This window comes from Sipha flava, unplaced genomic scaffold, assembly GCF_003268045.1.
Source record: "Sipha flava isolate LNK unplaced genomic scaffold, YSA_version1 333_pilon_pilon, whole genome shotgun sequence".
Classification (NCBI taxonomy): domain Eukaryota; kingdom Metazoa; phylum Arthropoda; class Insecta; order Hemiptera; family Aphididae; genus Sipha; species Sipha flava.
Window position 1 is genome coordinate 147669 of NW_020273024.1, and position 16420 is coordinate 164088.

Sequence of the window (16420 nt, forward strand, 5' to 3'; positions counted from 1 at the left end):
ATGAATGCTTTTATCATTTCCTACAGATAATATTGTTTATATTTTGTATTAATATGTATATTTTATTTTTATTTAATGCGATGAAAACTAAATACACCGATTTAATTCGTTTTAAATAATTCTCATAAAATACCAACTTATCCATTTTGTACCCATAAGTAGATGAAAACTAAATTTAATGCTGTAAAGTAAAACACGTTACTTCGTTATAACACCAATAATGTATAGAATGTCTTCATTGAGACACTGTTATTGGTAATATATAATATTTGTATTTTTTGCTTTTTGAACTAGTTTAAAATCTTGTAAGGTTCTGTTTTGTTTCCCCTAGAATCTTTTCACAAACGATTTATTGGAATCGAGTTTCACTAATGATGTCGTTTTATTTTTCTATTTTCAGTGGAGAACCACCATCATCACGGCGTTGGTAACGGTTGTCGATATCCGTCATGGTTGACCGAACACCACACCTGGCACTCGTTGAACCACGGTCACGTTTACCATTTCTCGCCGAGGAACGGCACATTGCGGAAGAGCATCCCGGGGGCCGGACCCGATCACGATATCCGCGCTGCGTGTTACAGGGTACTCAATAACACCGACAACAAGGCAACAATTGTCACGCACTACACTATAGGGTGGTAAGTACACCATAGTAAGAGTGTTATGCAATACGTATTCGATTTTATACGTTTTTCTCCTTTTAATCATGTGTGACGACATATGTATAAATTTATTTATTTATTTATTTGTAAGTATCATCTTCTACAAAAAAATGTTCTACAACATATTTTCCTTTTGAGTTAAATTTTATACTATAAGAGTATTCGGAGTTGGTTTCATATTTTTTTCCCCCATTTTTCAACGGTTCAATACCCAAAATGGACATGTGTACTCGTATATTGTGCACGCATGTATTATAAGCGCGTGTGTGTACACATTCTTACGGGAAACACTCAACTATACATTCATCCATGTCAACGTGGATCGTATAAGTAATCAACCTCATCTTTATATTTCTTTCTCTTTTTCTTATACAATTATGATTGTAAAAAATAATAAGAATGAACAGAACTATGAGAAAGAAACGGGTATTCAAAACTCAAAAATTTAAATGAACGTTTTTATTCCTTTTTTATTATTATTATTTCTTTGGAAATCGACAGGAGTAAAATTCCACTCAAGAGAGATAGAGTATGATTAAAAGGAAACGACTGATGAGTGACGACGCAATAAAAAAGCAAGTGTAATATTGCGGTCCTGTAAAGTTTAAATTTCTCAAATGCAGGAATGTTCGTTATATTATAATGGCTCCCGTCAATAGAATTAACGATCATGAAATATATACACAGATATCTATAAACATCCTGATCCGACTGTGTGCCGCCAGACAGTTTTGATTTACAGTAGTGCATCACGTAATCTAGTTATAGACACTATGTTTAAGCGTCCAATTAATTATAAGCTCGTGCATAATCTTAATCGTAATTGTTTCTACACTATATACCTACAAATTACATTTATTTTAATATAGAATATAATTATTTTCATATATAAACTATCCATAGTTATATTTTATTCGATCTCGGTCTAAATTAAATTAAAATTGTTATTGAATAAAATTTAACGACTAATGACGTTACCATTTGATCAAGTAAAATAATAAAAGAAGGGATGTAGTTAAAATATAACTAATGATGGACTTTTCAAATTCTTTTTTCAAAAAAAAAAAAAATTTCGTAGAAATTATTTCAATTATATTTTGAAAATCAATTAATTTTTTTATCAGCTATACAATTGATTACAGTACCATATTAAAATGTTTGATGTTTATTTTGGTACTTTTTAAAACTAATTTCATATTTTTCAAACAGATAAAATAATATAAATAAATTCATCATCCTTAGTGATTCACTGAGTACGGTAAAAAATCTACAAAACCAATTATTATATTATTATTAGATATTGCATCTAAAATGCAGAACAATCTTAACAAAGCTTCTGATTTTAGTAAACATATTATTATCATGTGAAGGATACCTGAATACTCGTGAATAAAAGGCAATGAAATAGCTGACAAACAAGCTTCAATAGCTATTAACAACAATGAAACTTTAATTAAAAATTATCAACTTTTTTTATGTATCCATAATTATTACATTTTCACCACAGTACTTTTTGACACCTTATTAAGTTATTAAATTATTTATTAATACAGTGTATTTAATGTTAAATTATATTTTGCAGCCAAAGCGGATATGCATGCATGAGGTTTTATCGTCGTGACAACCAAGTTGTTGAGGTCCAAGAGAGTGGTACGTATGAAACTAAAATGTCATATAGAACTCACATTCTAACATAAATGCATGCTAAAAACTTTGCAGAAAACTTTTCAAAACAAGCGTGAAAGTAGTTTTAATGAGAACCGACAGGTGTCAGACCAATATTATGACAAAATAGGCTGACAAACTCACATTCGAAATTAAAATGTTTTACGTCAAATTTTGGCTGTAAACTTGACACAATAAAATCGTAATGCTAACTTAACACTAGCGAAACGAAAGTTTACCATTCTTTGAAATAAATAGTGTACATTTTGTGAACTTTTCACTTAGGCGTTGATATCGTAAGAGACGAAATACAAACTTATTTTCCCCTAAGAGAGATGACTCTCGTGAAAAATATGTTGTTTGAAGCTATACAATTCATAAATCTACAAGTTTAAAGTATTGACGACATATATGATTAGGCTTTAAGTTAATATAATTTTAGTATATATAATTATTATCACTTCCTTCTGAACAATCAACGTGTTTTGTGAATTAAACTTGAATTAAATTATATTATTAATTTATGTAGTATTGAATTTAAATTTTCTAACTTTTGACTTTGATAATAAATATCAAAACACTTTGAATTTCCTCTTAAGTAATTTACTAGAAATTCTGCCTTGGTGTATTTACTAAAAAATTTTTATATATTTTTTGAACAAATGTTAATCAATAAAATTGGCATTTGAAGAAAAAAAATTTTATTTTGTGCTTATTTCTGTTAATTATTTTATTTTTATTTAAAAATCTATGCAGTTAAAATTTTAATTAAATGTTATTCTAAAAAAATCAATTCACAAGTTATACGTAATGCACGATTAATCAAATAATAAAATACGCTTTATTGCGTTTGATGTCAACATTTTATCACGATAGTATAATATTAAAGTTTTTTGTTATTTTTAATATGTCGCAGAAAATGTATACTTTGTTGATATGTTGAGGGGGGGGATTGTATTTAATATGAGTCTTCAAATTTCTATTGTTACGCGTCATTTCTGTTAAGAGAGGACCAAACAGAATAATATTGCGCCACTGCCAAGTAACCGCCTCCGAAGCGGAAATAGTGAGATGGTTCATATATATTCATATGTAGAGTGTCTGACATAACGTTTTCTAAGCGATTTCACAGAGGGGGCATAAATATATTTCGATATGGTACTACGGAAAGGGCTGAATCGTGCATGTTTTCAAATTTGTATCCCTCACATTTGGGCGTTAACGACTGTACACACTTGGCCGTTAGTCGGACCATGACAACGGAGGGATTATTCCCCTATTTTTATTCTTCGTATATAATAATATATTATAATTTTCATTTGTTTATTTTTCTTATTTTTGCCAACTGACCTTTTGACTCTGTCTTTTTCCACTTGACGTTTCTAGTACAAATAATGTTGTGGTAGATTATATAATATTGCTCTTAGTCTTAGTCGTTACGCGAATTTAAATTGTATCTACTCGAACGCAGCTTTATCATGTCTTTCCGAACACCTCTCTGTAATAAAGCTCCTTTGTTTATAGAAGCATTTCCGCCAAACCAAAGTTACCGTGATAGTTCTATTATCTACCGTGGCCATTCGTCTTACGCCATCCGGAATAGATCTATCGTAATTTCCCCTGTGCGTAGGTTCTTTTTGTTGTGTACGCGTGGACGATATATATGATGTATCCGTAGCATTGAAGCTAAACGTCTATTATTATATTAATGTAACGTTAAAGCAGTTAATTTTACATTATTCGTTCAAGAATAAAAGCTTTTATTCGGTAAGGTGAAAAAACCTAAAAACAATATCAACTTATTATTGACCACTTGGGTGGTACGAGTAGTTGAAGATTTCTATCGTCCAAACTAAACGATTCGAGATTGGATATAACTATTATCAGAGTTACTACTGAACACGTGGTAAACCGTAGGTATTATCATTTCGAACAAACGTTATAATTTCATAATTATAATATTATATAAATTCTAAAGATGTTTGAACGATGAACAACACTAAGTGTTTATACCATAGCGATGATACGGTTAAAAAATGTTTAGTTTTGGCATCGAATGTAAACGATCGGATTGTCCATATATTGTACACGAATATCTGATGCATTTTGTTCTGAATATTTTTGCCGTGTATGCGAATCACGCTGCTATAAACGTAGTTACATTTTCAATGAGATATTTAATGTTTATCAATAACAATAGCGAGGTTATCAACGGCAGCAGTTGTCATGTATCATACAATTAACTTCAGTATAAGAAAATAGTTGAAATTTCTTAATTTATTTATATTAATACTCATTTTTATTTAATCTTATTAAATTACCAAAACTATATTGTTAATAGTTAAATATCTTGTTACTTAGCAGAATACTTTTGTAAACTAAAATTAAAAAAAGGTGGGATATCTAGGTCAAATAAAATGCAAGTAGAATTGGTGAATGATATTTATCTTTCAAACTTAAAACCCGTGCGTAAAAACAGCCATCAAAAAATGTATTTTAGGTTTCAGATATTGATTGGATCAATATATATTTCTATAAATAGTCAATGTAGTAAAAAAATCAAATTTTAAAACTAAATAGCTTGAACTTTTATTATTTTAACTTTCACCAAAAAAAGACATTAAAAATCGGGAAAAACAATCATTTCGAAAGCTTATAAATAGCATAAATTTCATTAAAATAATTCAAAAAATTGAAAAGTGTTAAACTTAATAACTTATATTGTTTAGTGGAAATTCGTTAAAATACTAGATTTTGTCAGAAATTCATTTCGTAACACTTTAAATTATTTTTACGAAGTTCAATTAATTTTTTTTTTTTTTTTTGACAACACATAAAATCGTATGAAAAATCTTGTATCCAATTTTCATGCACTAAGTATAAGAATAAACATTTTTAAGAATTTCTTAATCCAAAAATGTAAAGGATTTTCGTACTTTTTATCGCTTTGTCAACATTTAATAATCAAACGCTCTTAATTTTTAATTTTTTTTTCTTTAATTAAGCTTAAATTATTTTCTTTAACCAGTAATTGAAGAACTTTGTATTAAATTTTTAAGCATTTTTTTGAAACTAAAATTATTTTATCGACATTTAAAAAAAAAAAGCTAAGAAAACATGAAATTTTCAACTTTCTGTAAATAACTAAAAAAACTTTTAAAAATTATATATATATATATATATATATCTTTATAAAACAATAGTATAAGCATTCATTGAAAATGTCATGTCGCCATGATTATTATTTTTAAAGCAAACAATTTCTATTATAAATTAATCACATTTTTTTAAAATAATAAACAACTGAATTCTGAAGTATGGAAATATAATATAATTTCTATTCATAAAATTATTTAATCATAAAGAAAACATTGAAAACATTATTTATAAATATACAATGTATTTTTCATTTTTACAATTGGCCCCACATTCTAAATGTTTTTATTCATTTCTCTTTAAAATGTAATTAAATGTTTTATTACTTTTTGTGCTCTCTTATTATCAATTATCCTTTTAGACAGAATAATTTACGCAAAATCTCTCATATATGTTGTGTTCTCAATTTATACTCTACTGATAAAATAATGTTTTTTAATAGCGAGGGGTTACAGTTGAAAATAAATTGACTAATGTTTCTTCTTATTTACATTTTTTACCCATTATTCTAAATTCATTTCTAAGATAACACAATAAAAAATGATGAATAAATAGCAATGATATTATTTGCATATAGCAATAAAAACAATGTATAAATGTCTTTTTTATTGATCCTGTATTAGTCTTAACCATGTGACTATCATGAGGATCAAAGGTTTAAAAAATTATATCCGTAAGCGAAATTCTATTGAGATCTAATATGCTTTATTCTTTAGGGACAAATCCTTAAAAAATAATATAATATATCAACCTAATATATTTTTTTAAATAAAAATATAATCTTTAAGTATCATCTAAAAACAAAAGAACAACCAAATTACATTTATTATTTGTTTAATCTAAACAAACTAATAATTATATGAATGCAGTTCGAAAACATAATTATACCGAGGACCTCCTTCAATGAAATGGTTATCATTCTTCACCTGTATTCATTATAATATTAAAGTTTAAAATTATATTATATTTAAACAATAAAAAATTTAAAATGTTAAAAAATGATTTTAATGTGAATATAATTATAAATATAATAACAATCTACTTGACATCATATTCAATTAATGTGAAACTTATTGAATACTAAAATTACCATCCAATATTATATGTGTATATAAGTTTAAAGGCTCGACTGTTCTGTTTTAAACTACAATCATCAAAATTTATTCCGAACGCGACTTACAATAAAACAATCCGAACAAAGTCCTGTTATTTAAAACCATTCAGATTTTAATCGATCAGTAAACTTTGACGGTTGAAAAAAAAAATCGTTATTCTACTCTGCAATGCTAATTCGTTTTGCACAGAGTTTATAATTTTAATATCCATTTAATTCTCTTTTACTCGTATTTTTTTGTAATTCTTGCTGTACCTTAATGTAAATTTGTTTTATTTATTAGAATTTTTATTTATGTATATATGTATGTATATATATGTATAAATATATATTTTACTTTTTTTTTTTTTTTTACAGAAAATCCTATGGAAAACTCAGACGACGCTTGTCGGCCAGACAACTTCCACTCACAGCTGTTGACGTACAGCACGTTAGTGCGTAAGTACCAGTGTCTTATTTTTTTTCACTGCCCCTCTTTCTCGTTCCACGTTACTGCTTCTATCGTATTGCGTCCACATCTCCCAAGCATCATGTCGTCACATCGCGTTACCGTCAACGCTAGGATAAGGCACTAATGGTCGAGAAAGACTCAATGACGCGGCGGAAAATTGTCGTCCTACAATGAACCAGCTGCGGAACGTGGCACCTCCTCAAACGCATCACATTTTCCGGTTATTCGCGGTTACCACCCACTGGATCATTTATATTATTTATACTATGCATTTATTTTATATATATACGAGCGCGAGAATAACAAATAAAAAAAAAAAAAAACGACGAAGAGAAAACGAAGAAATCCCTGAACCATTAATCTTCATATTTACGCAAAAGTTTACACCGCAAGATTCCAATGCGTTCAATCATTTTATGATTGAAAAAGTTTCGTATTTTTATTTTTCAGCGGCTAATTTTTCACTTTTTCTCCTTTTTTTTATTACTTTTGTAGATGAAATTGCCCCCCGTCAAATACTGCAACCCAAACCTACCCAAGCCTGCTCCCATCGGTGTCTCACATTTTTCAATAAATTTAAAAATTTCCCTAAAAACATTTACCATACAACTATAGTAGCGTAATATATTATTTTTTTATTTCACAATTAAATTTATGAACAAATATATAATCACTTTTTTCTCCCTTCATATATTTTTCATCAACTCTTACGATTGGTTTACTTTATGAAAATATATGAATATATATATAATAAAGTAATTGAATCATCATTAAATTTTGCTATGAAAATCCGTTTCTATATGTCACTTTATATGATTGTGTATGTTTTCTACGCTACTTTTATGTGTATAAAACTATACTTATTATAACGTAATTAAAAATGTATACTTTTAATAAAACTAAATGATATGGTTGGTAGAGTGCATTTATAAGTGCTTACTTAATTGAAACATTTTTCATTATTTATTTATAACTATATAATTAAAACCTCAATGTCACTAAATTTATAGACAAATATAAGCCAACCAATAATAATTTTTTTCAATTTCAATTTAACGTATTCATTTTAATGATATTTAATCCTTTATGGTGTATGCAAAAATCGCATTAATTTTTTTTCAGTATGTGATTTTCTAAATTAATAATTATTTTAGTGGAAGGTAAAAATGAATACCTATTTATTGGTTTATTAGAAAATTAAAATTGTAAGAGAATTAAATGCATTAATTTGCTATTTCAATACCTTTTTATTCTTGCTAAAGTAAAAATTAATTTAGGTTGAAAATTTAGTGAAAAACATGTAATATGTACGGCAATGGACTTTAACCTTTTTGACTCGTGGTCCACTTTTCTACCATATATTTTTCGCGACCCATATCAATTTCATTACCCATGAAAAAAAAAATGAAGTTGCGTAATGTATGCCATTGTAGAAGTGGTTTTAAAACTGAATAGATAAAAGCAAATAAGTATCTAAGTATCTAGGTAATATTTAATTTATACTATAAATAATGATATAAAAAAAAATTAAAAATTAGTACGATATTTGATCCTGACCGTTTCCACACAATATACTCCATCTTGGCTCAATTTTACACTTTACATTTTATAGATAAATGACAGGTAAATAAGTTGTACGATTCAGTCGAGCTATCGCTATACCATTAAGAATGTCTTCATTTTATGTTCATTCTTATCTTTTACAAATATAATATAGTATGGTTTTGGGTTTACTCGAAAATTATTTTATCTAATGTCATATAACAGACATAATATAATATTATATAATTATAATATATATATGAATATGAATTTTTTAAATTTTAAAATGAAGATCTATCGCTATCCAATCTTAAAGCTTACACGACCGAAAATTGGGTCGCACCTCATCGATAAAAAACTACTGATATATGGCGTGGTATCCAATATATGTAAAGTCATCCACTTCTTTCTAGCTCCCCTAATACTGTCATTCGATTAATTTTAAATGTACTAAATATCAGAACATCAGACAAAATTAAATGTTAATGAACTTTTTTTGTATGATTAAATCTAATATGTTTATATATACCAATTAACGTACGACTAAGATGTCTCGAAGACTTTGAATAAGACTAAGATACATTTTAAGGTATATCAATTGTGTTATTTCTACTTATTGATGCCTAATCTTATTTATTTATACATTTTTAAAAGTTGATTTGAACATTTTCGAGCATCAGTTTTAACTGAGCTCACCTTTTTAAAATCCCTAAAAACGTGCTCAGAATTTTTCATAGTTAATAATACCATATGCTATAAAAAATACTGCTCCCATACTTTTCTAGATAAATACATGTACAATACATTTTAAATTATAATTATAATAGTATTTATTGTAATTAATGAAGGAAATTTAAAAAATTAATGATTTCATAACAATAACTTTTGTATTATTTTCGGAAAATACTTTCCCTGAACTGTTTTTTTTATAAACTTATTATATATTATATATTTTTCAATACAAAAATACAGATTGAAAATTGAACAAATTATCTAATATTTTTTTTATTTTTAGTTGTTTACTTAAAATTACATTATTTTCAAACTATGTAAATTTAAATTAAATAACTGATAGGCTGATATCCATTTTGATTGTAACTGACTAATAATTCCTGCTATAAATTTAGAATTTCCTTCTTTTTAGACACTATATTTTGTATTTGTATACTACTTACTATTGTGGTTAAAACATGTCATTTCTATTTTAAGATTATTTTGGTAATTCTGAAACAGCTGCTAGTAGATTTGGTATATTATGTAAATAGATTTATTATGTACCTACTTCTTCTTCTTGTTTATGGTTGTTAGATTTCGAACGTCGTGGCTTTCATACAGTATAATATTTCGATTGGATACATTTCTCCAGAACTCCCTATTTTCTGTGTTTTGGATGCTTTCTAACATTGACATTTGTGTTAAGGCTTTAATCTGATTTATGTAGTGAATGAGTGACCTACCTCTGTTCCTCTTTCCTTCAACTTTTAATTGAATAATATTCTTTTCAATACTATCTCTTATTATAACATGACCAAAGAATTTAAATATTTGGATAAACATATCCGTATCATTAGCGTATCTTCAATTGGAATTTTTTTTACCACTAATGGGGACCTCCTCCATTCCATTCTTGCGTAGCTTGTCTCATAATCCATTCTCCATATATGTTAAAGAGTAATAGTAGCAATATGCAGCTCTATCCTATGCCTTGTTCTATTTGAAAACTCTCGGAAATATCGGATTCCACTCGGATATACGCTTTATTATTGGCTTAAAACATTTTTATTATTGCTTTTAGATGTTCTGAAACTTCCATTCCTTTTAAAATGAGCTACAGAATATTCCATTTAACGGTGTCAAAAGCCTTAGTATATTCTAAGAAGCAGAAAATAGTATTCACAACATTTTTCTATTATATGTCGGCTGTTTAAGAGTTGGTCCTTTATTTCTCTTCCCGGCACAAATCCTTCTTGTTCTTGGGAGATTTGTGGAAGTGGATATGATTTTAGCCTTTCTTATATCACAGATCTTACTTGTGTGGAGAATTAGGGCCGTAGTACGATAGTTGTTGCATTTTTTCTTGTCGCTCTTCTTGTGGATTGGGATGTATATGGACTCATACCATTCCTTTGGCCAATCGCTTGTGGTCCATAACAAGCAGCAAATTTCATGGATTATATCAACTCCCTTTTCTGCAGTTGCTTTTATAATTTCACAATTTCGTCTAAATCAGCAGCTTTGTGGTTGCACATTCTTTTGGTATCAATTTCGATTTCACTTCGTAGTAAAGGCAGTTCAGATTGGTCCCATATTTCTTTTTTATGTATCGTATCCATATCAACTAAGGCCGTACGCTTCTTGCAATACTGTTGCTATCTTTTATCGGTAGGTATCTGGGCTTGAAACTTCAAGATAAGACTATCTTTTTTTTTAAAAAAAAATCTAGACTCTTGATTAGTATTATGTTGTTATATTTCTTTGCGTTTTGATTTTATAAATGGATATTTTTATTTTTGTAGACTTTGGTTTATTATTCGACAAATAGTCTATTTATTAATGGTATTTTCTCTATTACATTTTATTTTGGTTTATACCTATTTATTACTCATATATAATAAGAAATTTGTATTAAATCGATATAAGTAAAAACTAAAATCCTCAGGAATGAGAAATTATGCGCAATTATTAGTTAGTATTAAACATTGAAACCACTTAAATTACAATATTGTAAAGTAAATTATTTCAATTTCCCAATGTCCCTTCCGGCGAAAATGTTACTAATAAAAGTTTCTCGTAATCTGGAATTGACGGGTACCTGAAGTTTCGCCGAAACAAATTCATCCCGTGTGGCCTATAAAGCAATTAATAAAATCGTGTAATGGAAAACACATTAAATATTATTCTCAAAGTTATAACACAGAACAATGAGTTTATACCAATTTCTGAATGTTACATATTATATCATTTACCACAATTTTTAATATGGTCGTCTAAAATAGAAAAACTACTGTAGTATAAACACTAACGTTTAATTTAAAACCAATGCCAATACACCCCTAACACGTTGTAATTAGTTTTCTATATATTTTTGTTAAAGGTAATTTTAATTGTATTTTGTAGTGATATTTGTTTCGTACAATGTATTTTCATTTTATAATACTACTAATGCTGCTACAATTTTCGATTCTGCGTGATTATTTTAACAATGTTCCCACAACAATAGAGTGCACGTGTTACATAATTCCGCTTGAAACCACAGGGATTCGTAATATTAAATATCTCACCGAAAATATTGCATCCAAAACAATTTTGATGTTTTGGGTCTTATGGGCGTGTTAAATGACACAATTAATCATATTTTTTTGTAACTGTGCATTATTAAAAAGTTTTATTAAACAAAAGATCCAAAAAAATTGACTTCAATTTATTTTTTAATATGATTTCTTATTATTATTATTATTATTATTATTTAAATCTGGTATGTAGCTCATGATTATTTTAAAAGCGATGATCAATGAATCAAATAAACCTCCATTTAATACTAACATTATTAATTCTAAATAAAAAAATGATATAGTATCAATGATAATCTTTTAAATAAGAAATATAATAATAAATGAATTACAAAGTTCTTAAAATTAATTTATACCAAGTTACTCGTATATAAATTGAATTCCGTATCTGTTTTCCTATAATATATCTTTATTACGTTATTTTTATTAGATTATCATATGAGATGAAAATGACCGTAAATACTAACTAAATATTAATATATTGTTCAAACTAGAACTAAAAATTCTACACCAGTTAGTATCACGGGATGATGTCTACGAAATGGATGTTGGGAAATTCTATATGGCCATCGGAAGTAACGATGGTATTGTGCGAAATAAACTTTGAAATTTTCTCCGAGAAAACGATAACCCAATCCCCCGCCCTCCAAACATACATATAAAGTGTCTGTTATGGTTTTACGCATGGCGTATAAAGCATTTATTATACAGCTATATAGAGAAATTACGGTTTATTCATTCCCGATTTCTTCTAGTCCATTTGTTGTTCTACAATATCATTGTATGTACAGCCAAAAATGTAGTAATAATAATAATATAAGAATGATATTAACCTAAAGGCGTGTTGTATACAAAACATGGCGACCTAGATGATTCCTCCCCAATCCGCTATGATTCAAACCAGCGGTCATCAAAACCGCATACTTACCGTTCACAACCGCACATTTTACATAGTTCAATACCGCATACATTTGATTAACAATTCTTTCTCCCTGCATACTTTACATGTACGATTCACGTTGCCGTTTCGTATGATTCCCACTCATAATCTAAATTTCTAATTAAATTTAATTTTTTTTATCCTATGACCAATTTGGGGTGGTGTTGCATAGCAAATTGGGGGATATTTTCGTTTTTAACTGTCCAAGCAAGCGCAGCGAGCGAGTGACCCCGCCCGGTCTCGAGATGCACTCATGTTATTTTAAATAAATGTATACGATATTGATATATATATCAAAGTGTACGGTTATGAACAACGCCTGATTCAAACATGATATACTTATACACATATTATTATTACATAAACGTATCAGCATATTATAAATAATTTATAAGAGTGACGGGAATGGGAGAACGATGGTTGCGGCTATTATCATAGGTCGTCGAAACAGCACAAACAATAAAAACCGTGGTGGTGGTCTCATTAAAACTTTTCAATAATAATATTATTATCTATCTCCACTTAGTGTGTCGGCCACAAACAGTCCAATGGATTATATCGTTGGCGTGCGCAATAATGCACGCAGTCTGTTCCAAAGTTTCCGCCATTCCGGGACATTACGCTTGGTCGCAAAAGTTTCTACTCGTCCTCTATTCCTGTGTATATATATTTAGGTACCGTGTTTATTGTCTGAACTATCTATATCTCTTTCACACATACACACACAAACACACACACACACACACACACACAGTTGACGTAGTGCAGTATAAGAAAACTCTGTACCGCGTATAATACGATAAAACCGTATCGCCGCCGTCACGTTCCGACCCCATAAAATCATCATTCGCGCGCGACTTAACGAGACCCCTTTTATAAGACGCTGAACTCCGATGGGGGAAAACGATAAAGAAAAATCAAAGAGAATAACCTTATATAATCGTGGATCGTTTTTTTTTTTTTTTTTTTACTGCAGCTCCTTCGCCAAAAGGTCGTGATTGTCCGTTCGCGGGCCGATACGAGATCAGCGGCGGCCTGAACGCCGAAGACGTGGGCAAAGCGCTAGCCGCCAGTCGTCCCGGCAGCGAGAACAATCCGGACAAACCGACGCCATGCAACCCGCCCGGCAAACAGTACCTGACGGTCGGATGTAATTCGCCCGACACCATGGAGTTCCAGTCCGAGTGCGGCACCAAGACAGTCGCCGGTAAGCCAAATCGACCCTGTATATACTTTATGCGCACCACGTTTCTCTCGCACACGCCAGCCCCTTCTACTCACCACCGTCTGACGAAACGCCGCGTTCAATTTTTACGCGTCGTAGGATCTAATTCACCAATTATATCAGTTTGTGCGTGTACACGCGGTCTGGATAACTATATGTAATAACATTTGAAAATGAAGCAGGAAAATATCGGAAAGCTTGCGTAAATAATATTTGAAACTATGTGTAAAACGTAATTAATAATAACAGTAAATAAAATCCCGTAGACTCGCCGTTTAGGTCAGGTTATGTTTTATGTATAGGTCGACGTTTAAAAAAAAACACATTCTTCGTAACTATACCCACCACTGTGCCTGCTGGTTTTTTACCCACACGTTCGACTTGAATCCGATTGTTCGCACTTAGCACCGTAGTGTTATGCGAAACGATGTTTGTATACGTTTAAACTTACGCTACATATTTAATTATTTTTATAATTTTTCTTCGCAGCGTACACTTGTTACGGACACTGGAAGAACGAAGTCACCGACGTGAACTACGTGATATCCACGCCGCAGGGACGGTCAGCGCCCAATTCCAGACGATATTGTTTCATCATGTCGCAGGTGAACGGAATGGCCCAGCAAACGCTACACATCGCCTCGGTCATGGAGTCGTGCCATCCGCACCCGTTGGGCCGGTTGCACTGGGCCTTCAACATAACGCACCAAGGTAAAATATTGCCTAAAATATTATTATTATCATAACGTTTATTCTCCCTCTTAGCAAGCTAAATATGCTAATCTTTTAGATCCGTGAAACTTTCGTACACCTTTTTTGGCGGAAGGGTACGCGGCATTATACTATATTATTGTACGCATAGTCCTCCGTGGAGTATAAGTGGCGAGTTTATTTTCGCAACCGACACATATGTGTTGTTATAACGTGAGCTGCGGAGTTAGTGTAAGAGAAAGTACGGGTAGACACGCGTGTGTTTACCAAGACCGATTTGATGTGTTGATTGTGACGGCGTGGGCAATACGCATTCGATGTTAATGACAGAACAAATAAAATGAAAAACGACCTAGGTCACAAGAATGGTAATGATATTGTCGAACGCGAACGCCATGTGAATAAATTATCGTATCGGAAATGTACACAAAACGTTGCGTGGGTGGTGGTGGTTAGAGGGAGTTGAAATTGTAAGGGAAAATTAAATAAAACCGCGCTCGCCGACGCGTGTTGGATTCAGAGGAATAAACAATCCGCAATGCTCGCTGCAGCAAACATTGAAGGACGGGCGATGACGTTTGTCGGATATGTTCGTGATTTAAGTGAACACGATATTCGTGTGTGTATGTATGTACGTCCATTTGAACAGAACTTCCGATCGACCGGAATTGTTTTTAATTGATATTCGTTGCTACATTCAATGTAGTATTGCCGCGTCCTGTGATAAAAATTTGTTTTCCCGTTCATTTCAGGTCTGTGCAGTTCGGAATCGAGCAGCGTGACCTTAACCAGCATACCACTCCTAGTCCTGTTGGCCGCCTTACTGGTCGCCGTAGTCAATCGTCGGTGATCGTCGTCGTTCACAGTCACGTCGACCGACCGTTTGGAGGAGGCTCACGCCAAAATATGACGATGACAACGACCACGTTGCCGAAGAAAAAATAATTTACCGAGCGGTCCCTCTCCCCCCCCCCCAAATTGTATACCCCAGTGTATAATTATTATCATTATACAGGTGTTAGGGATCGCTTTTGTTTATTTATTTATTATTATTATTATTATTATTATTATTATTATTGAAACCGACTATATTGTGATCTTATAATTAATTTTATTATTTCGTCGTTACCTCGAAAAAGGCCATCTTTTATTCCCGCCATGACTTCTTTATGTTTATTTTTTCTTTAAATTTCGCTATCTATCTCTATCTCTATTATGTTACGTTATAGCTATTATTATAATACTTGTACATTTGTTTTTAATTGATGGTGCAGAGACTCGTTCGCGTTAGTTTCTATATTTATAATTATGCGTACCGTACGTGAATACGCGTACATCTATTAGGAATAATTATATTGTATATCCGCGGCGGTTGTATTGATAATTTATTTTTATTTTTCCAACTGTAAATATCGTAAATTGTAAATTTTTTTTTATTATTATTATTATTATTATTATTATTGTCTAAAATCCATGTCCGTGTCGTTTACTCAATTCTACCAACACTCACATATACCACACACGCCTGCTTACTAAATTATCTTTTTGATATTTACTGTACTACTGTACTACATACTACTACGATCATAATTTTAGTGCAGATCGTGTACAAAATGTTCTCTATGAATTCGTGCAGGTCTATGGGTTTTTATTTTATTCCT

The 16420-nt window shown here is 30.5% G+C and overlaps 1 protein-coding gene across 2 annotated transcripts in view; it reads left to right on the forward strand.

Moving 5' to 3' along the window:
• The window catches only part of LOC112687137, a 141401-nt gene extending 125635 nt beyond the window's left edge, over positions 1–15766 (forward strand). For both annotated transcript variants that reach the window (XM_025559696.1, XM_025559695.1), the window contains exons 8-13: positions 401–641; positions 2248–2315; positions 6958–7038; positions 13800–14030; positions 14538–14759; positions 15512–15766. In XM_025559696.1, the coding sequence (XP_025415481.1) occupies positions 401–641; positions 2248–2315; positions 6958–7038; positions 13800–14030; positions 14538–14759; positions 15512–15609 (941 nt within the window). In that variant the 3' untranslated portion in view covers positions 15610–15766. The remainder of the gene's footprint in view (positions 1–400; positions 642–2247; positions 2316–6957; positions 7039–13799; positions 14031–14537; positions 14760–15511) is intronic.
• The last annotated feature ends 654 nt before the right edge of the window (positions 15767–16420 follow it).